Raw genomic sequence first — 22939 nt, 5'->3', positions numbered from 1 at the left:
TTACACTTTGTTTTCTCCAGTGCAGGCAATGTCTGCTCTCATTTTTCAAGGTTAGGACGGCTGTGTCAAAAAAAACTAAAACTCTCTCAAGTACACATGGATACAACTGATGCAGTCTAATATAACAGCCCAGCACTAAATCCTGTTTTTAGCCTACTGTCTCTTATTTAAGTCTTGTTTTAGCATTATATTACTTTTATAAGGAAGACAGCACAGGCATGCTTTACGGACCAGCCACAGTGTGGTCAAGACGATAACAAATTCTGGTTTTAAAATGCCAGACACAACTGCTCATATGTATTTTCTATGTTCTGTGTCCCTAACTTGTCCTTAAATGCCCACATTTTTGCTTGTTTTGCTGAATTCATATATCAGTCCCTATAAATTAAGTGTTTCATATCTCTGCCCTACGTATGAGATTGCATTGCTTCCAGAAAAGTGATCACCAATGCACACACCAATACTCTGTATCTTCAGATCAAAGTACTTGGTCATGCTTTTTAATCTAAAATCTTCTATTTTGCATTTTTTTTGACATTGACTTGAATTTGCTTTAATTTCAGTTCCCTTCAGGCCTGTTTCTGATGAACAGTTTTTTTTTTTTTTGTCATAGCCCTTCGTCTTTCTCTTGTTCAGATGAGTCACTCTGGCTTCAAACAGTCTGCACGCACCTCCTGTCTTTTTATGTCAAGCTTCCCCCCCGTGGGGATGTGCACTGAGATCATATCAGAGCCGTGTCAGTCGCCAACCACGGCTGGCCCGTGACAAAACATCAGCTGGAACCGACTGGAGAACTCTCTGAAGGTAACAGCAGTGCGACTGTGATACGTTTGTGGTCTCAAGCAAGCTGAATCAATAGTCCACCGCTGATCGTCAAGAGGAGACAGAAGAGTATGTGTGTATTTGTGTGTGTGTGTGCGCTTGTATGTGGAGGAGAAAGAAATTAAGGAAGAAATGAATGAGATGATGTCCAAAGTGGCGCCTCTGTGGCTGACGCTGTGCGTTGAGGTCAGAGGATGTAAGACAGAATATACTAATAATCAATCAATCAATCTCTGTGCCTGTATGTTCAGCTGATTTGGTCACTTCTTACTACCTGACTCTTCTGTTTGTTTTTAGCCACAATCTCCAGTGGTTAAGATGACACACAGCAGCCAGGGGCCAGTTAGCTGTTAAAGCTTAAAGATAAATGAATGCAGTTTTACTTAAATATTAAAACTGGACACTCTATTCTTGCAGGGAAAATAGGCCTCTTAATGCAGCCAGCTAACAAGGCTGCTTATTAGCTTAATGTTGTTTACTTTCTGCTTCAATTGTCAATTAAAAAGTGTCAAGAAATGATTAAAGTGTAACTTCACCTCTAATTCTGAGCCTAACTCTGCCCACTGCATAATTGGGCGGAGTGGAGGAGGGTGTGGGGGGGTCATGGCTGTGTGAGGCAGGAGTGGTTTGGTTCCCTGGCCAGAGAAAAATGACACCAAACTATAAGGCACCTATGCCACAGAGGCCTCTTTTGTCCTCCAAGCTCAGCAAAGCCCAAAGACAGAGCTCTGGGCTCTCTCTCTCTTTTTGGAACCCTCTGTCTCTCTCTCTGTTTCTCTCTCTATAGCATAAACTCCTGTGAATGGCGCAGGATACATTTTTTTGAGAGTCACAACCCCCGTGAAATCACCATCAGAACTTGATCCAAGGCCAGAGATGCTCATACGCCATGCTGTATGGGTCCAACAACGTGAAAGATCAGGATAGTTTTACTCCCAGGAAGTCAACAGTTTTTGGCTTCATGCGGCACGGAGCAGCTTCATAGGAATGAATGGAGCCCTCTAATGCCTAATGCTGTATCCAGCTCTCCTTATACATTCATGCTAGTAAACTCCCGTGAATGATGAGTCTTGATTAGCATATATTTAAAAATGACTGCTGTGTCACAGAGGCGGGTGTTACCACCCACCACCAGTTCTTTTAAAAAAGAATAAAGTTCGTACTGTAGATAAATCCCAGCCTGTCTACTTTATCTCAGCACTGGCCTTGCAAGGTTCAAGCCGAGCTAAAACACTAGATGAGCCATTTTTGACCCATGAAATGCAGGTTTATATATATTTAGTAAGAAATGTCACCATGAAGACATCATTAATGTGTTTCATTACATTACAGTCATATCATTTAGTGTGCACGACCTCTTTAAGTGACACCAGCTAATTGGTGTGGATTCACCTTTGTTAAAACTCTGTTAATGTAGCTGTTTATCTGCATACAGACGCCAGATGGAGCTGTTGACTGCTGTGGACTCGGCATGCAGCATCTCTGTGCTGCTTGTGCCATTAGCATTTCACAAGCTAACAGAGGTGACACATAATATAAACAGCGTGTGTGTGTTTGAAGGAGGTTTTTTTTGTATGAATCAGTTTTTGTCTGCAATTAGACTTAAACATGATTTATGATGGAGCTCAGTTTATCATGTGTGGAGGCTGGGAAGAGTGTGGATGTGTGTAACTTGATAGTTGATGATGTGATGATGTGACTATTGAGTCTAATAGTTTTGGTCTGTGACTGTTCGAGGAGAAAGAACAATGTTTTGTTTTAACTAAGATCTTCACGTGTTTATGGTTTAATTTCCACAAAATCTGGGATTTATTATTTTGGGAGGGTTTATTTATTAATGGGTTTACTAATTGGGACCCAGTATTCAGGTTAATAACTGGTCCTTCATAGGGGGCAGTTTGAAGAACTACGTAAAGCCAATATGGATCAGATATTTCCTTGCAAAGGTATCCTCTGATTCTCCTAAAAAGCCCCAACCGAACATCGTCAAACATCAAAGCCATTCTTTTTGAAGCTGTAATAAAACTCTCAAGGCATTTGCCAAGACTGAAAGGCTGTGATGTTTTATTACCAACAAAGTTGACAATCATAATTTTTACTTGTCAGGAAGCTACTTTTAAAAGTAATTCTCACGTGGATAAAGAAATGTGTAAAAAATACATTAGTAAGCATTTATGCAACATTTGAATTTTAATGGAAGTGAAAGCCTGTATGTGCAGAAAGGGATGGATCTGAGCCAAGTGGACAGAGCTCAAAATAAGCACCTCAAACGTCATGTGTGTGTACAGGATGGTGTAATAGAGAGGAATGGCACTTATGTGTCATATTTCTAAACCCATGTCCCCACACTTTAACGTTTGACATAGGAACAGTGCAAACTTTCAGACTCCCACACCCATACAAAGGTTTCTTTCTAATAGAGACGTTCTTGAAGTTGTGCCAACTGATATGCAGTAATTCATGTCCATGATGTCCTCATCTGATTGCTGCACAGTTGAATCAAAGGCCACTAATCAGAGGAGAAGTTTAATGGAAGAAAATGACCATAAAAAAGGAAACGCAGTAGATGTGAGGCCCAGTGACTCATATCCTGTTAGCCTTACAACTACGGTTATCTGTTGTGCTCAACGTTGTGGCTCACAGCATGCAGCTGAGCAAGGATGTAGAAAGACTGTCATACACATACTGTGTACATATACATAAATATAAACACATGCAGTATAGATGTAGTATATATCATTTGTATAACTGGTACTTGACTAAAATCTAAAACAAAATCAAGAATGAAAAGAGGTCTGAAAATTTAGACTTTAACAAAATGAGATTGGATTTGCACTTTGGCACTGTGCTCTGGTGTTTAAGAGCCCATACTGATTAGCCTGATGGGGTGCTATAATTGAAGGTCACATTTAGTAACTTTAAAAGCCCATAATTACCACACCACAAGACCAATTTTGCTGGAACCAGAGGGGTGATGCATCTTGTCAGTCAGTGATTTTCCCAAAGGGCATCTGCATTATTTTTGGAGGATGCAGATAAAATGCGCTCCTTTTGGTTACAGAAACCTGGGGTGACTTTTTAAGTGAGTCAGAGGCTACTCAGGCACTGAGAATAAAATCTACCTGATCCTTCCTGTCCATGTTCCTGTCCATACATGTACATTTCACATTTTATTTTATGATACATAGTATAAATATTCCGTAATGTAAATATTCCATAGTGTAAATATTTATTTATCATCACAGCACATATTTATTTTGCTATTGCTTTATTTTCCAATGTTGCTTTTATTCACTCTTTCTTGTCTATTGTTGCTGCTGTAACGTGTAAATTTCCCCCTATGGGGGATCAATAAAAGAAGTCTAAGTCTGATGTTAAGTTATTTATTGAGGTTTCTTCTTTGCATAAAATGCCTTTGAAATAGCAGGAAATATGTCTGACTTACAGCGACTGCTGACTTAAGTGTGTTCTGTGTTTCTGACAGGCTGACAGGAGAAGAAAAGCAAAACTTCACGCTTCAGTTGCTCCATTTGACCCGAGCTCACTCACACAGATTGGTGTGCCAGGTAGCACAATAGCTGTGGGATTACAAGTGAGATTTGGATGACGTCCTTTTTACGTTTCCACTTGGTTAAAAAAGAAAAGAAAAGAAAGTCATACTTTCTAGCTTTCCACCCCCTGGCCCCCCAAATCACCGAGGAAGAAAAGAAGCTGAATAAGAAAAAAGACAGATAACACCTTGTGATAAATCCAAATCCACATGCTGCTGCTGCCTGTTGATTAAAGGATTTTCTTTTTCACTTTTCCCACACATCCTACCTCTGTGTGTCTACGTCAATCTCTCTGTCCTCGTTTTTTCTCTCTCCTTCACTGGCGTTTCTCTCTCTTGTTCATATTATCTGTCGTCAGTACAAATGGGCAGTTAAGCAGACAGTGTTTTTCATACCACTAGGATTAAAGGAGTAGTTGGTCATTTTTTTGGAAAAACCATTATTAGCTATCATGTCTGCACAATAAACACAAGGTTACCGTCAGCGTTGGGTTAGCTTAGCCTGCACGCTTCTTTGTGCTTCCATCAGCAACAGAACCTGAAAATTACAATTGGTTGGAAATGTCACATGACATGAGATGCCTTCAGAGTTCACAAAAACTGTATGGCAGATTTGAGCAAGGCTGAACCACACGTTCACGGAAACTGTCAAATTATCGTACTTTTGGCCTCTTTTTGGATTATTGATCGTACATGGTACAGAGGGCAAAATTATCGTACACCTGGCAACACTGACTCTTGACCATTAGATCTCTGTCATCATTAGTTAACAATCACATATCAGAGCATCTTAATGGTTTAATTGGCTTACTGTGTCATGTCTGAATTTTCAGCCATTTTCAACTTAAACCTATCGATCAACTCTTCACCAACAGTCTTGTTCTTAGTCTTTCACACCCAACCTGGAAAACATGACAAACACTTCGTTATAGTGAACCGTCCTCCTGGCCTCTACTCCATGTGGACATGATAATGATGGCTTTAGCACTGCTTTCATCTCATTTCTTTCAGAATAAACTCATTCACTGTTTTAACCACACCATCTTTCTTGTTCAAGCATTACACACTGAACAACTGTTCAATAGTTTTTCCACAAGATCAGTCATTACCTAGCTTTAATGGACAATGTGCCATTAGACAAAAATGTCTACTGTCACAAGATCTTCAATCCCTCCTAGATTGATCATCTTGCTGATCATCCACACAAAACTGAAATGTCAAAACAACTCGTTGTAGTCGGACTATTTCTTGGACACATTTACTGTACAGATATGAGTGGTATTAATCCTCTCATCTAACTCTCCGCAAGAAATCAAATTAGTGTGTTGCTCAAAATGTCAAACTGTTCCTTTAATGGAAAGCTGCACCACCCCCAAATAAAGAAATGACAAGAAATGAATGTGAAAGCACACAGATTTACATGTGGCAGAGCTAGACTATCACACAGTGCAATAAACCAAGGTAAATGCTCAGTGTTATTACCTGCAGTGTTTGATCACTCTTTGTGTATCAGGATCCAAAGTTCTTATAGGCTGTATATCATGTTTTATGACAGTTTTAATCATTAACTAATTTGACTTTAACCCTTTGAGGGTCTTCAGCACTTTCTAGTGTGTTATGATTTTTATTTTTAGCATATTTCATCAGTTTTTCATGCATATTGCTTATAATTTTGCAAGATGGTGAATTTTTCAGAGTTCTCAATTTTTTTCATGTATTTTTTGTGTATTTTAGACCATAAAATGATGCGCATCATGACAAAAACATGGCAATTTAAGGGTTAATTTTTTAAAAAACTAATTAAAATTTGATATGTATGATTAGGGCTGATGCTGGTCTAAAAAACTATTTTAAAAAAATTTAAAAAAAAAGAAAGATTTTTAACATTTTTATGGCTTGTTTTTATGCATACACATTTATGTGTGTAAGGATCTTTAACGTGATTATTTCTGAGGACCTTCAAGGGGTTAAGTATATTGCACTTTGTCTAAAACAACAACAAAATTAATCTCTTTAAGACATAGGTCAAAGTTTGCAAACCTAGGACACATTTTGTTTTGTTGAGCAGCAGCTTCACTGGTTACTGACGCAGAACACAAGGCATATTGAGTAGACAGTGTCCATGGTGTAAACAATAGCATTGAGGATTGTCATAAAAGTCACCAACACCAGTTTATCCCAGGCACAGAGGTGGCCACAGTCACTGGGTCTCGTACTGTTGTGGAAGCTATACAGCGGCCAGATCACCATAGCTGTGATATACAACACTGCTGCCAAAATGTTATAGACGATCACCAGCTTGTCAAAGGAGAACGGGAAAAAAGAGGTGAGCTGTCCAACGGTGAGCAGGATTATGAAGATGGCAAAGATGAAGCACAAGGAGTACACGGCCACACACCACTGCAGTCCTGGAAAGGCAGAGTACTGGCCTTTCTCCAGGGATGTGAAGATGAGACAGGCGAGGAACGTCTCCAGCATCTTCATTATGCCAGGCAACGTGGAAAGGAAGCCGCTGTTCTGCCCAGTCTGACGAAGGCGAGTAAAGGCCACTTCACCTGCATACACCCCAAAACAGACCCAGGACACCACAGAGGCTCCGATCTGGAGGTGGCAGGTCTTGCAGGTGAAGAAGGTGGGGTAGATGATGGAGACGGTGAGGCACATGAGGCTCGCCAGCATAGCAAAGGCGGTGGTGAAGTCATCCCAGGCGAAAGGTAATTTAGTACTGACAGTGGTAAACTCCAGGATGAGAATGAGGAAGGTGAAGAAGAAGCAGAAGCACCAGGTGAACATGCACCATGCCCAGTAGGATGACGAGACATACCCTGCGGCTGCTACCAGGCTAAAACACATACAAGTCAGGACGGCTGCCACTGTTCGCATGATGCCCACAGGCTGGGTGAGTGACCGCAACTCCACGCCGGTCATGACTGGACAGGAATGAGTCTGTTTGACCAAATAAAGGTGTTGTTTTGTTTCCCAAAGTCAGTTGACTCCACTCAGTCCATCCCTCAGTGCAGAAAATAGCCTTTTGAAGAAATCCATGTAAGCAAGAGCCCCAGCAGGCGTGTTCTTTGAAACTCTAAGTGTGTTGGTGTACAGTCAAACAGATCATTCTGGGCTTATCTGTGTAGTTTATGGCCCCTGCTTCCCCCCACGGATTGGATACTGGTTAGGTGTTATCGCTCACCTCACGACACACACACTCTGGACTGTGGTCCTCAGTAGTAGGCTTGTTCAGAAGCCGATTCCCAAAACAATGAGTGGGCGTGGGTCACATCCTGAGGAAAATCCTGTCCTTCAGTTCACTTGAGTTATTGTTCCTGGGTAGTACAAAAGTTGGCGTTTTTATGGGTTTTATGGAATAAAGTACAAAAAAGAAGTTGAATTTTGAGCATTTCTACGTTTAATAAAGAACCTTTTAAAAACTGCCCTCACACAAAACAGACATGAGACGACAGTATGATGTTTTTTTGTATTTACTGTATTACAAAATGATCATATTTCATTACATCACTGTTAACATTGCTGTAACCAAAACATTGACATTTTACATGAACACATCAACAACATGAAAACATCCTTTTTGTACATTGCACCAAATATCTAGAGGTTAAAAGTCTCTTTAGATATATATGACAACAACGGCACTTATTCTAAAATGGATGTGCGATTATATTCTATCTTCTCTTCTTCTTCATCCTTTTCTGTCTTTTCCCTTCCTCCTCTGCTTTTTTGTCTTATGAGGTCATTATAATTTCTGCTCCAGAGTCTCCATTTTGACTTTGTAGAGAGAAGTAATGCATGGACTGGTCAAAGGTTATATCAGTTATCATGGTTGTCGTGGATATCTGAAAGATAAGCTTTAATCTAACTTTAATTACTCACTTGCTTTTGTTATATTGTTAAAAGAAGGCTGAACATACAGTACAAAAATATAAACTGCCTTCATTCTCCATGCTTTTCTCTCATCATTAAATGTGGCACGACAGAGGGGTGAATACATTTTGTGACAGTAAAGTGTAAGTTTGTTGAAATAATATTGGAGCCAATGTTCAAGGACTAGCAACTGTTTTCATTGTAGATTAATCTGCAGATTTATCTTTGCACGATCAGTTAACTGTGTAATCTAAAGTGAAAAGATACAAGTCACTACATCCCAGAACACATGATGTCCTCAAATTTCTTCAAAAAGATGCCAAAAGGTGCCAAAGATGTTCAGTTTAGAGAGCTAAAGGACAAGTCTGTTGAGTCATTCGACCCCTCCTGACCCAGTGCCCATTATAGACAAATGGGGGCGGAGCTGTGGAACTGAGACCTGTAGCTGCTTTGTGTTTCGTGGAATATGCACTGACACACCTTTGCAAACACCATTTAAGCAGGACACTGAAGCTATTTAAACCGATTACTCATTTATGATCTATTCATTTAGGTGGGGAGGTGACACCGCACCCATGGTGGTGCAAGCAAGCACAACAACCCCACACTTTTATCACATTTGAATCGCATTTCACACACTAGAATATGCACTAAAAGGGTCAACATTAAAACAGCAACCAATAAAACATGTTTAACAGAAGTCGTATCTCATCATCAATCTTTGTGGTCTAATGAACTTCGGAGATTGCCATCATCTGAAACACGAGGCATATTTGCAGTCTACGCTCTGCTGGTGATGAAGACCAGCCTAAAAGAATAAACAGTATCCACAATGTAAGCGGCAAGGTTGAAACAGGTCATGAAAGAGATAACCACCAAATTATCCCATGGACACAAAGTGTGTGAGCAGTAATCCGGCCTCGAATTGTTCCGGAAGCTGTACAACGGCCAAATGACCACGGCTGTCATGTACATCAGTACCGCCAGCACATTGCAGCCTGTCAGGATTTTGTCAAATGGTGCGGGGAAGAGAGACAAAAGACGGCAAATGGTAAAAATAATGACAATGAGGGCAAAAATGAAGCAAATGGAGTAGACAGCAACACACCACTGGAGCCCTGGAAACTTGGAGTACTGGTTGTGGTCTAAGCAGATGAAGATGATGCAGGCCACAAAAGCCTCCAGAACCTTGAGGAGACCCGGGACTGTGGTCAGGAATCCACTAATCTCGCCAGGTTTAGCCCGGGTCAGGCCAACCTCTATAGCGTACAGGATGAACACCAGAATGGAAATAATAGTGGCACCGATGCTTTTGCCACAGGTGGGGCAAGTGAAGAAGATGGGATAGATGATGGATGAGGAGAGCACCTGTATGAGAGGAAAGTGAAAAGTATGAAATGATACTCTGTAGCAGTTTTTTCACTAAATTTCTTGTGCAGTGCTAACAGCAGAACCAAATGTGGACCATGAGAACATTTGAAAGCCATACTGTATTAATCTTTTAGCATCAAAAAATAGCAAACATCCAAATATGGGGGTGTTCAAGGTTACTGATTTAAGATGGTGCTTAGTTTATGGTGGATAAAACAGTCCTTGTTGCTCTTTTTTCATGAAATTGTCGGGGTGCTAAATGTAGCATGAACTTATTGAAACCTCTTCCAGTTTCAAGAATAATATTACAGGTGTTTTTGCTGATAATTACATCAATTCATTTTGTGGTAATGTGGATTTGGCTGCCTTTACTTGCATTATGCATTGGGAGTACAATGATATTGTCTAATATTGTCTCCTTACTGTTTATCAAAGCTCACACGCTGAGTATGAGTTTAAAATGTGTGCTCATCTATTTTCATTCTTCCTAAATTTATTTTCCTCTGTTTCATTTTATATTTCCAATGCAGTAATGTGCAGTGGCCGTAATGTAATTCACTAACAACTAACAGGTTTATCCATAAAATATCTGTGGACCAAGACAAATAACACCAGAATGAAATAGACACTCACCATTAGAGTAGCCAACATGGCAAAAGCAGTGGTGAAGTCATCCCAGGAGATGGGCAGCTTAGCGTGGAGACTGGTGAACTCCAGGAAGAGGATAATTAAGGTGACACAGAAGCAGAAGCACCAGGTGAACATGCACCACGTCCAGAAGGAGAACGTATAGTAGTTCACTGACGCCACCAGGCTGAAGGAGATACAGCTGAAGACCACCTCCAGTAGCCGCACGATGCCCACGGGCGCCATCAGCGTCCTGAAGTCCAGTGTAACCATGGTAATTTTAACCCTGTGGTCTGTTCACTGCGGTTCTGGATAGATATCTAATTAGATCTCACACCTCCTCGCCAGCCTCTGTCCTTACTCAACTTAATTATATATTTTTCAAGTATTTTTCTGAAAAGCTCTGTAATTTTGTCGTTCCTATGCCCTCATCCTATAACCGCTACCTGAAGGTCTGTGACGGAGACGGAAAGCAGACTGTGGAACCTCTGGCCGCTCCCTTGTTGCCGCCCAGGCCAGTAACCAATTGTTTAATGCGCAAGTGCGTGACAGTTATATGAAGTGGCAGAGTGGGGGGGAAGCTGTCCGTTGCTTACTTCTATGTGCTTATCAGTTGGCTAAAATAGTTCTGTTATTTCACAGCGGCTGTACAGAGCACACCCTAATTACCCAATTGCTCATTGACTGTGTTTGCTAAGTTAGTGACATGCCTGCCCATCAATAGCTCAGTTCTGTAAATGTGTTACAGGAGGCTTGAGAGGGGCCTTAGTGCTGCAGCAGGTGGATAAAAATGTAGGTATGGGATACTGCAAAGGAAACAAGATCCAGGGTTTAGGATTTACATTTTGCTTTTTAAGACACGGACTAATCTACTGAGGGCTATAACACTGTTCCAAATTAAAACCAGTCAACTACCAACTGTTACAGACTGCCAACTGCACACACCACACACATAAGCACCTTAAAAAACTTAATCTGAAAGTCATCTGAAAAATGTCGTCCTTACAAACTTTGAATCAGCTATTTAAGTTGTAAATGTGAAATAAATCCATCAACAGAGTTCTGAATCAGGCTCTAATCAGACAGAGTAACCAGATTGTGTTGCATAAGGATACAATGGAGGCATATAGATTAACCAAGTCTGCAAGACCTACACAACCTTCCAAAAATATTGGAAAATGTGAGCGTTTTCAATGAAATCTGGAGGAAAGAAAGCATGACAACTTTTAAATCGCTTCGATGTGCTTGTGTACATGAGTGCCAGTCATGACTGAAGTATGGCTGCTTAATGCTTTCTCCATTTTGGAAAAACCTTTGCCACATGAAATTCACAAGGCAAAACCCAGCAAATTGGTTTGTCCTTAAAAACACTTAATAGTTATAAATGTCTGAATTATTGAGATGACTCAATTGTGACATTGATACACTGAGGACCCATTCAAAAGCAAAAGAACCTTCAGAGCTACACCTCAGACTTTCTGATGAGTGTTTGTCCAGTGTCAGAACAACACTCGCTGCTTCTGTACATGATGTGGTACAGTGTGAAACTCATTTTACCGTTACGACTAAATGACTGAACAAGCACAGCTTATTCAACTGGCTACAACTAGAGGAATAGCAAACAGTATATTTAACATAATTTCTTATCACACGGATAACAGAGGCTTTTCAGATATGGCACTGCAACCACAAAGGGAACAATAAGTTGCCTCCATTGTCATCAAAAAAAAAAAAACTTGTTGGGACTTGACCAGAGTCCAAATACGACCTACCAGTTTTATGGTTTCGTTATTCCTCTTGTAAAGACAGGTGGATAAAAAGAAATGTCTCTAGCATGGCTAAAATAACTGAGACTGAGCCAGAATATACATCTGGTGTGTGCAGAATAAGACATGGCTACTTATCAGCACAATTAAACACCAATAAACCATTGCTGTGCAAGGTTGGTGGAAATAACACTACAAAAAATTGCTAGTTCATGACACTATAGTATCTAGCATGGTCGCACATTAAATCATCCGGCTTAACTGTTCAACTTATCATCACTTACATCTCTGGTAACCTCAAACCCTCTTTTCCAGCAAGGACAGATGAGCTTGCTGTCAACAAGGTTAAAAAGTAATGAAAAAAATCCCAATTCCAAAAATCGATTCCCTGATTCAAAATGAAAGTTTTTATTTATCAGTTCCTGAATGTTAACCTGTCAGTCTATTGCAGTGCACCACCTACACTCAACCCACAGCACTTTTCTTTTGTAGGAGTACAATCAGCATCGACATGGCCACTAGAGGACAGCAGAGCAGTGATGGCTAGTTCTTAGAGTGTTACTGTTTTTTTTGCAGGTTGTGTAAACCACTTGGTGATGTCGGCGCACAGCTATGCAGCAATCTAAACACACTTCCATGAATAACATCAGAGCAGCTGGCCTCTTCAGGTTTTCACTGGAAGCAACAAAATGAGTGGTGGTGATTACAAATCAGAAAACATTTTGATTCCATAACAATTCCATAATAAAAATGAATTATTTCACTAACAAGGAAACTGGATTCACAAAAGTGGGCTATAGATTGTGAGTCACAGGAAAAAGGAGACAAAGAAGAAAGCTTCCAGAAAAAAACAAGGTGTCGATAGTGAAAAATTATTATTATTGTTATGCTTCCTTACCACTTCAGTGGTCTGTTGGGTCCCAGACTCACTCAGCACCCGCTTTCCGTGAGCAAGGAAGTGAGAGTTCAGCGACCTATCTCCAGAGCTGCCAGGATCTGGGCGAGACAGGAAGAGAAATTAACAGGGAAAAGAAAAGGGGGAGATCTGGTTACAGATGTGGGAAAGAACAGCAGCATGATGAGCTGATAAAAGTAAAGTAAAACTTGAGGCCAAAAGATGGGAAGACAAAGGTCACACTGGTGGTGGAGAGAGGCTGACACAATGATAGACAGATTGGGCAAAAGAAGTAGAATGAAAGAGAAATGATAAACGCAAAGCTGTTAAAATAAAGACTAAAATGTTCTTTCAGTTAACATTATTGCCCTGTTAGCTTGACAGGTGGTAGGTGGTTCCAGCACCTTGGTCTCTAAACTGCACAACCTCGGCCTAAACTCCACCATCTGCAACTGGACACTGGACTTCCTCAATAACTGCCCCCAGTCTGTCAGGTTGGGGAATCACACATCCTCCTCCATCACCCTGAACACCGGTGTGCCCCAAGGATGTGTCCTGAGCCCCCTCCTCTTTGTCCTCTTCACTCACGACTGTCAGCCTGTCCACGCAACTAACACCATCATCAAGTTCGCGGACAACACAACGGTTGTGGGGCTGATCTCCAACAACGACGAGACAGCATACAGGAGCGAGGTACAAAACCTGACAATCTGGTGCTCCACCAACAATCTCATACTGAACAGTAAAAAGACCAAGGAGATTGTGGTGGACCTGAGGAGGGCCAGGAGGACGGCCACTGCTCCTATGACCATCAACGGAGAGGCTGTGGCGAGAGTCCCCACCTTTAAGTTTCTGGGGGTTCACATCACCGAGGACCTCTCCTGGAGCACACACACCTCCCATGTCACCAGCAGAGCACAACAACACCTCTACTTCCTGAGGAAACTGAGGAAGGCTGGTCTACCACGGAACCTCCTCACCAACTTCTACCTGTGCACGGTGGAGAGCATCCTGACGTACTGTATAACAGCATGGTATGCAGGATGCACTGTAGAGGGTCATCAAAACGGCACAGAGGATCACCGGGTCTGATCTACCTGCCATCAGTCAACTCTTTGAGACCCGATGTCAGAGCAGGGCCAGGAACATCACCCGAGACCCGACCCACCCTGCCCACCACCTCTTCAGGCTCCTTCCCTCTGGCAGGAGATTCAGGACAATTCAGGCCTGCACCACTAGGCTGAAAAAACAGCTTTTTACTAAACACACTATAGCCCCCCCCCCCCCCCCCCCCCCCCACCACATCCCACACCCAGCCTCACTCACACCCATTTTCTCAAGTTTTATATTTGCACTAATACCACCTACCCCTTGAATGTGAATATTTGTAGCCAATTGTTATCTATTTTTATTTATTTATTTGTTCTTTGTTCAAAATTGTTCAAGACTGTATAAGATTGTTATAATTCTTCCTGATTGTTATCATTATTTTGTTATTGATATATATATTTATTTATCATATATATGTGTGTGTGTGTGTGTATATCTATATCTATATATATATATATAGATATACACATCTATATTTTAATCTTTAGACTTGTTAGACTGTATGCTGTTAACAGTTGTACAATGACAATAAACCTCTTATGTCTTATGTCTTAAAATAGTTATTTTCCCTGCATTTAAAGTCAGTGCAGCACTTTCCCATGCCTGCCTGTATTTATCAGTGTGGCTGCAGCAAAGGACACGCCTGATGTGATGGGTAAGGCTCTTGTGATAGTCCTGTGACCTCTCAGTGTCCTCAGCCCCTTCCTGACAGTCATCAGGCCTTTATGTGTCAAGCTCATGTGCTTAGAGGTGGATCATCCACACTCACTTAGTGTGAGAGTGCGTGGCAGAGAATGTCTGCCGAATTGTACAGGCACTGACAAGCATTTATGGCAAAACATTTTATTGTGAACTAGTGTGGTGAATTTCCTTATAACGTGAGAGATAAGATCGTACATGTGAACTCCATATCTATCTCACCTTTGATTTCAGCTGATCAATCTTATCTTAATATAACGATCTATTCCAGTTATTTGTCACCCTTGGGAGTTAGTCTACACAGCTTTATGAGGTAATAATATGCCAGGGCTGTGTGTTTGTTAGCTGTTTTAGAGTTCTTCTGCTTTGCTAGTGGCCCACAGCTTCGACATATAACTGTTGATTGATGCTTCAGTGATTTGACTCAATGAGTTGTGCAAAGTCAAATGGAGTAAGTCTGTAATTAAACCCTGTGTAGGTTCTTAAAAGTTAAAAACCACACATGATGTGCCATAATATAATCAAGAAGACTATTTAAAATGTGCTGTTCTGGAAACATCATTACAGAATGGGTTATGGTGGTGTCATCCTGCAAGAGATGTCCCATGCAGGTATAGAATAATAAGAATAACAGTGACAACAACATGCAAGTGACACTTGTACTGAGGCATATTTCCAGTATTGCGGCTGTTTTCTCCTGTTGATTCATGTCTCTCTGATTCATTACCAAGATGTAACGAACCTCCCAGTCCCACACAACTATCACACACAACCATGGCAGCTGGATTGTGTACATGGTATTCAACAGGACTGTTTGTGGAAAACATGTAGACTGGTTTCAGTTTGTCACATGGTTCTCATTAAATGAATGAGGTTGAGAGAGCGTTAAAGCACAGGAAACTAGAGGCTGTTGACAGGGAAAAACACAGATAGCTGTTGTGGCAGTAATAGGCAATAGTCTGTTCCTCAACAACAACTAAGAACCCTCTCAAATCAGATTTTTCTTTCAGTTCATCTAAAAAATAAAAAAAAACTCTCTACATGGTGCCCTGATCTTAAACTCCAGTTTTTGGTAATAACAATGCGTATGTGTTCTCTTAAATGTGCGGGTGATGTGATGAATGTGATTATTCAAGGAATGCTGGCTGAAACTGCGTCTGTCATATATGAGGCATTACATTAGGCCAGCGAAGAATGTTTTATTCTCAGCAAACACACTCTCTCTTCCTCTCTTCTGCTGAGCTCTGTGGCCATACTGGCCATTATTTGCTTAGCTTTTGAATAAACACAGTAATACCACTCTCAATATTCTCTTCTGACCCTCCCAAGTCACATGGGATGCTGGGAGGAGAAAAGAGGGTGGGGGCATCATAAAGTTGTTGGGCTTACGGTCAGTCCACTACGTTGCACTAAAGGAAGTACAGATTGTCCTTTCTCTCTTAGCCTTCCAACCCTCTGTAGCAATTGTTTTCTATTTGCTTCCTGTCATCCAGCAGTGCTCTCTTCGTTCTGCTGCATTTCATCCGACCTCAGTGAGGACCAGGCAACTCCAGAGGGTGAGAGGGTGTTTAACTCTCTTTTACTTTTCATGGGAGGTTTCAAGTAGGTAAACCTTATTTTTACACATTTGTGTCTCTGTAATGATCAAGTGTTGTTTCCATTATGTTGATGTTACCCATTTTGTTATTGTGTGAGCTGACTGATATTATTCTTACACATCTTTAAAGAATAGATTTTCTCAGAAATTTAGCTTATCCAGCCACATTGTTGAGAAAAAAAGAAAAGAAAAAAAAAAACAGGGTGAGGCACCAGCACTCTGTTGTGCTGAACTAGAGTGCTTCAGTGTGTGTGGCTCATGTTGCTCTAATTGATTTAGGATGGATTTATGATGAGGCACAGGCAGGCTCGCACTGACTGACTGGGCCTACAGTCTGACCAGCATACACTGTGGCACCACATCCTCCTATATCATCAAAACCACTGATCCACTATAGTGTTTTAAGGCATGACAACACTATGATGAGACAAAGCTAACAAAAAAATAAACATATGCCGGATTTGAAAAGGTACAAGGCAACATTATCAGAGCAAAGCTCCTTTAAGCTTGCCTCATGCGTCTCCGACTATGCAAATAAAAAACGATATGGTAAACTGCTGCAGTTAACTGCTTCCATCTGGCTTCCTCACTCCGAGAAAAAGTACTACGGTTTGAAGTCTTTTCAAAGCTGCACAGTTTTCTCCAGCAGTACTTGAATAATTTACTTGAGTGTTTTGCCACCTTCTACTTCTACTTCACTCCATTCAGATGCCAATATTGGACGTTTTACTCCTCTACACGTATTTGACAACTGTATTGATGGTTATTTTAAAGTCCAACTATCTTGTGATATATGTTATGCACGTAAGTTATAAATTAACAACATCTTGACCAGCTACAAGAGTTCATCATTAATGCATCTGCAATGATAATATCAGTATTTTTACTTTTGATACATTTGGCTGGTAACATTTAGGTTCTTTCACTTGTGTAATATATGTAGACTCATAATGCAGTTCCTCCTGGCTTTACAGAGCTTTAATAAAGTCAGTTTCAGATCATGGTTTTGGCCATTAACGTTACTGTTTTGGTTCTCGGTTCTCATGATGTACTTTTTGGTTGCAGGAGGCAGCTGTTTTCAGCTAAATAAGCTCTGGTAAACTACCTGCTGAGCACCAAACAGCAGACAGATGCAGCTAGCAACTAGCTGGTGAACACGGTGAAGCATTTAACAGCTAGATAGCCAGACATTTTCCTCAGGCAGCATTGGAGACTAAAAACAGAGCTTAAAGAGAGGGAATGTTGGACTTATATTTGTTGGGTGATCAGAGACACGACTGCAAATGAATTATCATGTTGCTCTGCAACCGTTTGGTCACAAGTTCACCATATCAACTTAAAAGGTGATAAAATGTCAGTGTTGTGTGAACAACTTGTATCCGCTGCCCTGAACTGTCCAAACAATCAGTTATTGCATGTTTAATAAAGGATCTGAAAAGCTCCTCTAACACTGTTTTTTTCTGGGCATAATGTCCCAGCACATAGTTTTATGATTGCACTCAAAGAAATCTTGACATTTCACACATGCTGCTTAATTCAGGATCCATGGTAAAAGGTTTTATGGTTAAACCTCTCTGTCATTACTATCAACCTTATGTCTAAACTATGCCACATACATTTGACTACAGCTATTGACAACGTCAGATGGGTCGTGAAGAGGATGTGAAAAGTGAAGTTTGAGGTTCCACCTCACTTGTCAAGCTGTACAAACCTTTACTTCCCCTTGCTACTTGTTATGAGGAATACAATACATTAAGGAAATCAAATTGTAATGCAGCTGACATAACCACTACTAGTCATTCATTTACAGTAGATCACACACTGCAAAGCTAAACAAGAGGGTTGAAGGGGCCATCGTGCTTTCAAAGGAGGATGTTGGGGATGTTTAAGGCTAAAAGCCTTTCATAACTTATTATATTGTGCCAAGCATAGATTGTTACACAACAATGCTGCTTTTCAAAGCTCTAAAATAGCACAAATCAATGTATCTACTAAACATGTACTTTTACTTTTTAACTTGAAAGCCAGTTGATCAGCTGAAAACAATAACAATACACATTTCTCACATACAGCAAATATTTCTGAAGATGGAAAAAGGATACCCACCACAGGAATCAGCGCCGCCGTACCCTGGGCCGCCTCTCAACTATGGGGGTGCAGTGCCTCAGCCAGGGATGTACCCTCAACCCGGCTTCTCCCCTGTGGCACCTCCACCTGTTGGATACCAAGGAGGTGTGTGTCTGCCTTGATTTAAAAGACGACACCGTTACTCTTGAGATGTCATTGTATCCTTGACCAGGGTTAATTTTGCCCTTCTGAGGCCTCACAACACTTATTTCACACCATTTCACACCTTTTTCTGTGAAAAACAAATGGACCTTTGATTCTGTGAATCATCTGAATCATGCTTTGCATAACCTAACATAACCACATATACAAATAACCACCCAGTAGGTAGAGGAAATAATTTAAATAAAATCTAAACAAAATCCACAAATTAAAAATACATTTTCTTTATGCAAAAAACGTTACGCTATGACGAACCATCTGAACCGTCCCTTTCCCTTCTGGTATGTGTTTCATCTGCCAGGTGTTCCTTTTGCTGCAGCCCCGGCTGTACCTGCCACAACAGGTGAGGCGATGCACCTGACCGAAGACCTTTCTATGTTAAACTCAACAGACACGCATGCATTGTTGTACCATTTGAGCACACACATTTACACCTTGCACAAACAGCACATGCATGTGAACACACGGTACGCATGTTTTTGTTCCTCTTTGTGAGGTGAGAACTGCCTCTACACGGCATCACAGCCCCAGAGGGTGAAGTCCTCGCTCTCCCACACAGTGATCTGAAGAATAGCCCATTCATAGCCTCTGTGCAAAACAAATAGCTATTGTTCACAGTTTGTTCTTATGGTGTACAGCCACATTTTGAGTATTGCTTGTAGCCTCCTATCACAGGTATATCTTCTTCATATACAACTCCATGAGTAAAAACATCATACTAATAAAGCTAATTCTTTTTAACCTCGCATAAAGGATGTGTTATATTTCTAACATTCACATTGATGTCAAGGTGTTCTTTGTGTTCAGTGACAGTTTCACTCTACACACTGACAACAGTCTGAACCGTCCATTACCATGAAACCCTCTATTTGGATCAATAACTTGACTTACCAGACAGGGACCATAGAAAGCCAGAAGCAGAAGACCATCTTGTCATCATATTCAGTTATCTTACTATTGGCAGCCTCTGCTGGTCTTTTTACGTCAGTGCATTTTACCCCCAAATCTGGTAAAGACATCCCAAAGCAGAGTGTGCAGTAATGAAATGATAGAAGTGAGGGCCACACCAGTTATAAATCTTAATAAATTATACAATTTTTAAAAAAAAAACAGTATTAGTTAATACCTAAAAAGATGCAGGGCCCTTCGTTAAAACACACAGCTTTCTATGACTCAATGTGTCTGCATGTATCAACATGAACGGTGCAAAATCATGTGACCAACACTGCAAACCTGATCAGTCTCAAATGTGTCTATTCTCAGATGTTATTGATTACATTGGTTACAGGTTTACAAGGATTAAAAAGGTCAGTGTGGAGACAAAAGAAAACAGAGACGAATCCTTTACTTTATGTGTTGGGCATTTCTCGTCCTCAGTGACTCACATGATAGTAACACCTGCGCTGCATGACGTCCCAGGACAAACTGTGTGTCCCCACTGCCAGCAGACTGTGATCACCAAGACAGAGCACACACCAGGCCTGATGGCCTGGGCCATCTGTGGAGGTCTCGCCATCTTTGGGTAAAAACAACCTCTTGGGTTGAAGCTAGTTTTGGGTAGTTTTTATCTTGTGGAAAAGAAAAATACATTTTAGACTCTAAATCTGAAGCTATAGAGAGAAAGCACAAAAAACACACTATTACTACAATAAGAACAAAACTGGAAAGTTGTAATTTGCTTTGTTTCCTTCTACAGGTGTTTTCTCTGCTGCTGTATCCCGTTCTGCGTTGATTCCTGTCAAGACGTAGAGCATCGCTGCCCCTCCTGCCAGAAAGTCATCTACATATACAAGCGAATGTGAAACTATCCTGACAGTGAATGGTGGAGAAGAACTACATGTTTATCTGTAGCCTATTAATGGCATTACTTACTCCAACATCATTTTGATACTGATCAATATAAAAACTACTATCATTATCATCATTATCATTATTACAATCCTACTCCGACTGGTCATTTGCTAATGATGTATGTGGTGAAGCATCATACTGTGGGGAGTTTATATTCAGCAATCAGTTGTACATTTGTAATTCATTAAACAAGAGATATAAACCAACAAGCATGACAATAAAAAGGAAAAGTAGTTTGTTTGTCCAGTGGTGAATCCAGTTGCAATTTCTGTTGTGCATTATTAGGTTTCCTCTGTGCCCTTCCAGTAAGGCTGGTGTTTTCTTTTTTCATTGCGTTTCATTGTTTGTCATTTTAATGTTTGACTCAGTTTAAACTATTTTCTTGTCATTTTTTGTTCTGTTTTGAATACTGCATTTATTTAAAGCACTGTTGACACAAAGTAAGGCTGATGGTGTGCTGGAACAAAATACAATTTGACCTGTTGGTGGTGCTAAATTCACTATTTAACCAGTGGACATCTGGAATAAGTTTCTAAGCGATCCATCTAATACTTGCAGAGAATCACTAAAAAACACACACATCCTGTTATTTGAGAGAAATTATGTCCCACTGACTGACCATAATATGTTAAAGTAATGATGAGCTGTCATTTCTCTTTACTTAGTTGAGTGGTTCTTGCCATAATATGGATTAGAACAGTATAAAATGCAGGGGTAGATAGCATGCATACAGCAAATTACATTAATTATAGCAAATTACAGGCCTGTCTTTCTGCACTGAGTCTGTCTTTAATAATGGCCATTAAATATGAAACCTTGCTATCAAATGCAGAGATTCTATCCACAGAAACTCTACAGGGTTTTTAATTTTAAATCAATACAGTAGATGGTGAATTGAGAAAACCAACATTGTTGTACAGGTGGGGAAACTAATCTACAATTGCCAAACTGACACCATACCAACAGTATTAAACAAACATCTCTCACTGCAGTTTCAATGTCTGTACCTATAAAATATCATGGATGTGAACAAAAAGGGTTCTTTAACTCATCATATCCTGTATCGGTTTAAAGGTCCTCCATTTGTTAACATGGCTTTCATAGTCAGACTTTATGCAGAACAATGGACTCTTGTCTCCACACAGACACACAGATAGAGGCAGACAGTGTGTCTCATGTTGCAACTCCAGAGAAGCACAAACCTTTTTCACCCTACACCAACTTTTAAGTCTGTTTGGCTGCAGGAACTTTCTTAACATCCAGTGATCAGTTCAGCTCAAGTAGGTGAACAGCGAATAATTGCTCATGTAATCACTATTGTGAATGTTGCATATGTAGACTAAAAGCAGTATAGGGGCGAGAAGCCTTTTCTTTTTATTCTTTTTTTCTCCTGTGTTTTGTTAGGGAGAGAGATAACAGCCCTGTATCTACTTTCATTTTCTTTTCTTAACTCTGCATAGAGGTCACTACAGTGTAAAGCTATTCAAAAACTGTTTTCTTGTATATGCATGAGTTTTGATGGCATAGTTGCACATCAGTCACTACAGGGGATTCTATTGCATCACCTCATCCACTGCTACCCAGGGCCAAGCCATTGCAAGTGGAAAAAAAAAGAGTGAAACCAAGATGGTCGACAGACAGCCAGAAACACCAAGTTGCTCATTTTTATTTCAAACCTTCTATAAAAAGAGACCCTTACAGGTAAGAAAAATATGGTGACATCAAGTAACATCTAAGGAGTCATGCAATTGCTAAATTTTCCAAGTATTGATTTTATATTGAATTGTACATCATGCATCACTAGCTATCTTTCAACTACTAGACATGTAAATATATGTTTAGAAAATATGGGTTAAAAAAAAACAAGTTCAAACCTTGTTTTTTGTGCTTAAAGATGAATAAAAACGCTTGGTAAAAAACCCTGACTGAGGTTATCATAATTCATGCATGAAAGGGTTAAGTTTGGTAAGTTAGTTGATGTCTTTGTGGAATGTTTTGTTTATTTACTATCTGACAATAAATGTGTTTTTTTGGACTGAATCTGCTGTAGCACGGCTCATCTTTGAGGGTGGGGAAAGAGAGGAGTCACTTTCTTTGTGTTATGCTTGGTGTAACACTAATGTGTGATATTTCTGATTAAATAAGCAACAATCAGGAAATGTAGTTTTTAGTTCATATACTACATATATTACACCTCCAGAATTTATTAATATTGATCCAAATTCTCTAAAATGTTGAAAAGAAAAAAAAAGTTGTCTGAGTTTTCCTGCCAATATCTTCAAGCTTTCCTGATCACCTTGGAAGATTGACATCATTCTTGGATTATTTCCTCCATCATGTTTAAGGTCCAACCAGGACAGTTCCTGGAAGCATCATGGATTTATTGTAAGTCATCTGAAACAGAAAATGAAAGTAAGAGGAGAGCCTATAAAAACACTCCCTCCCCGTTAATATTGCAGAGTCACATTCTGGAGCCACATCAG

The 22939-nt window shown here is 40.3% G+C and overlaps 3 protein-coding genes across 4 annotated transcripts; 1 reads left to right on the top strand and 2 right to left on the bottom strand.

Moving 5' to 3' along the window:
- Window positions 1-6345: 6345 nt before the first annotated feature.
- On the bottom strand, window positions 6346-7443 carry LOC139216313 (myeloid-associated differentiation marker-like). The gene has a single exon (XM_070847404.1). It carries the CDS (start codon window positions 7298-7300, stop codon window positions 6446-6448), a length of 855 nt encoding a protein of 284 aa, XP_070703505.1. The 5' UTR covers window positions 7301-7443; the 3' UTR covers window positions 6346-6445.
- Window positions 7444-8540: 1097 nt separating this feature from the next.
- LOC139216311 (myeloid-associated differentiation marker homolog) lies at window positions 8541-10758 on the bottom strand. The gene is made up of 2 exons (XM_070847403.1): window positions 10256-10758; window positions 8541-9619 (listed from the first exon to the last, which is right to left on the bottom strand). The coding sequence occupies exons 1-2, from the start codon at window positions 10520-10522 to the stop codon at window positions 9032-9034; spliced, it is 855 nt and encodes a 284-aa protein (XP_070703504.1). The 5' UTR covers window positions 10523-10758; the 3' UTR covers window positions 8541-9031.
- Window positions 10759-16165: 5407 nt separating this feature from the next.
- On the top strand, window positions 16166-20690 carry LOC139216647 (cell death-inducing p53-target protein 1 homolog). 2 transcript variants are annotated; one of them, XM_070847833.1, is made up of 5 exons: window positions 16166-16321; window positions 18389-18548; window positions 18907-18948; window positions 19983-20127; window positions 20302-20690. In XM_070847833.1, exons 2-5 carry the CDS (start codon window positions 18404-18406, stop codon window positions 20405-20407), a joined length of 438 nt encoding a protein of 145 aa, XP_070703934.1. In that variant the 5' UTR covers window positions 16166-16321; window positions 18389-18403; the 3' UTR covers window positions 20408-20690. The 2 variants fall into 2 exon arrangements, with proteins under 2 accessions (XP_070703934.1, XP_070703935.1); XM_070847834.1 differs by having other exon boundaries at window positions 16268-16275.
- Window positions 20691-22939: the final 2249 nt, after the last annotated feature.

The sequence above is a fragment of the Pempheris klunzingeri genome, chromosome 17, assembly GCF_042242105.1.
Source record: "Pempheris klunzingeri isolate RE-2024b chromosome 17, fPemKlu1.hap1, whole genome shotgun sequence".
Classification (NCBI taxonomy): domain Eukaryota; kingdom Metazoa; phylum Chordata; class Actinopteri; order Acropomatiformes; family Pempheridae; genus Pempheris; species Pempheris klunzingeri.
This window is presented reverse-complemented; position numbering and strand designations above follow the sequence as displayed.

What these genes read in the sequence shown, in the direction of transcription:
- LOC139216313 (XM_070847404.1), bottom strand. Translation starts at nt 7,300, where the DNA reads ATGACCGGCGTGGAGTTGCGGTCACTCACCCAGCCTGTGGGCATCATG.
- LOC139216311 (XM_070847403.1), bottom strand. Translation starts at nt 10,522, where the DNA reads ATGGTTACACTGGACTTCAGGACGCTGATGGCGCCCGTGGGCATCGTG. An exon ending in CCATGTTGGCTACTCTAATG is followed by an intron (nt 9,620 to 10,255) that starts GTGAGTGTCTAT and finishes CCTCTCATACAG; the next exon opens with GTGCTCTCCTCATCCATCAT.
- LOC139216647 (XM_070847833.1), top strand. Translation starts at nt 18,404, where the DNA reads ATGGAAAAAGGATACCCACCACAGGAATCAGCGCCGCCGTACCCTGGG. An exon ending in GGCTGTACCTGCCACAACAG is followed by an intron (nt 18,949 to 19,982) that starts GTGAGGCGATGC and finishes TCTCGTCCTCAG; the next exon opens with TGACTCACATGATAGTAACA. An exon ending in GGAGGTCTCGCCATCTTTGG is followed by an intron (nt 20,128 to 20,301) that starts GTAAAAACAACC and finishes TTCCTTCTACAG; the next exon opens with GTGTTTTCTCTGCTGCTGTA.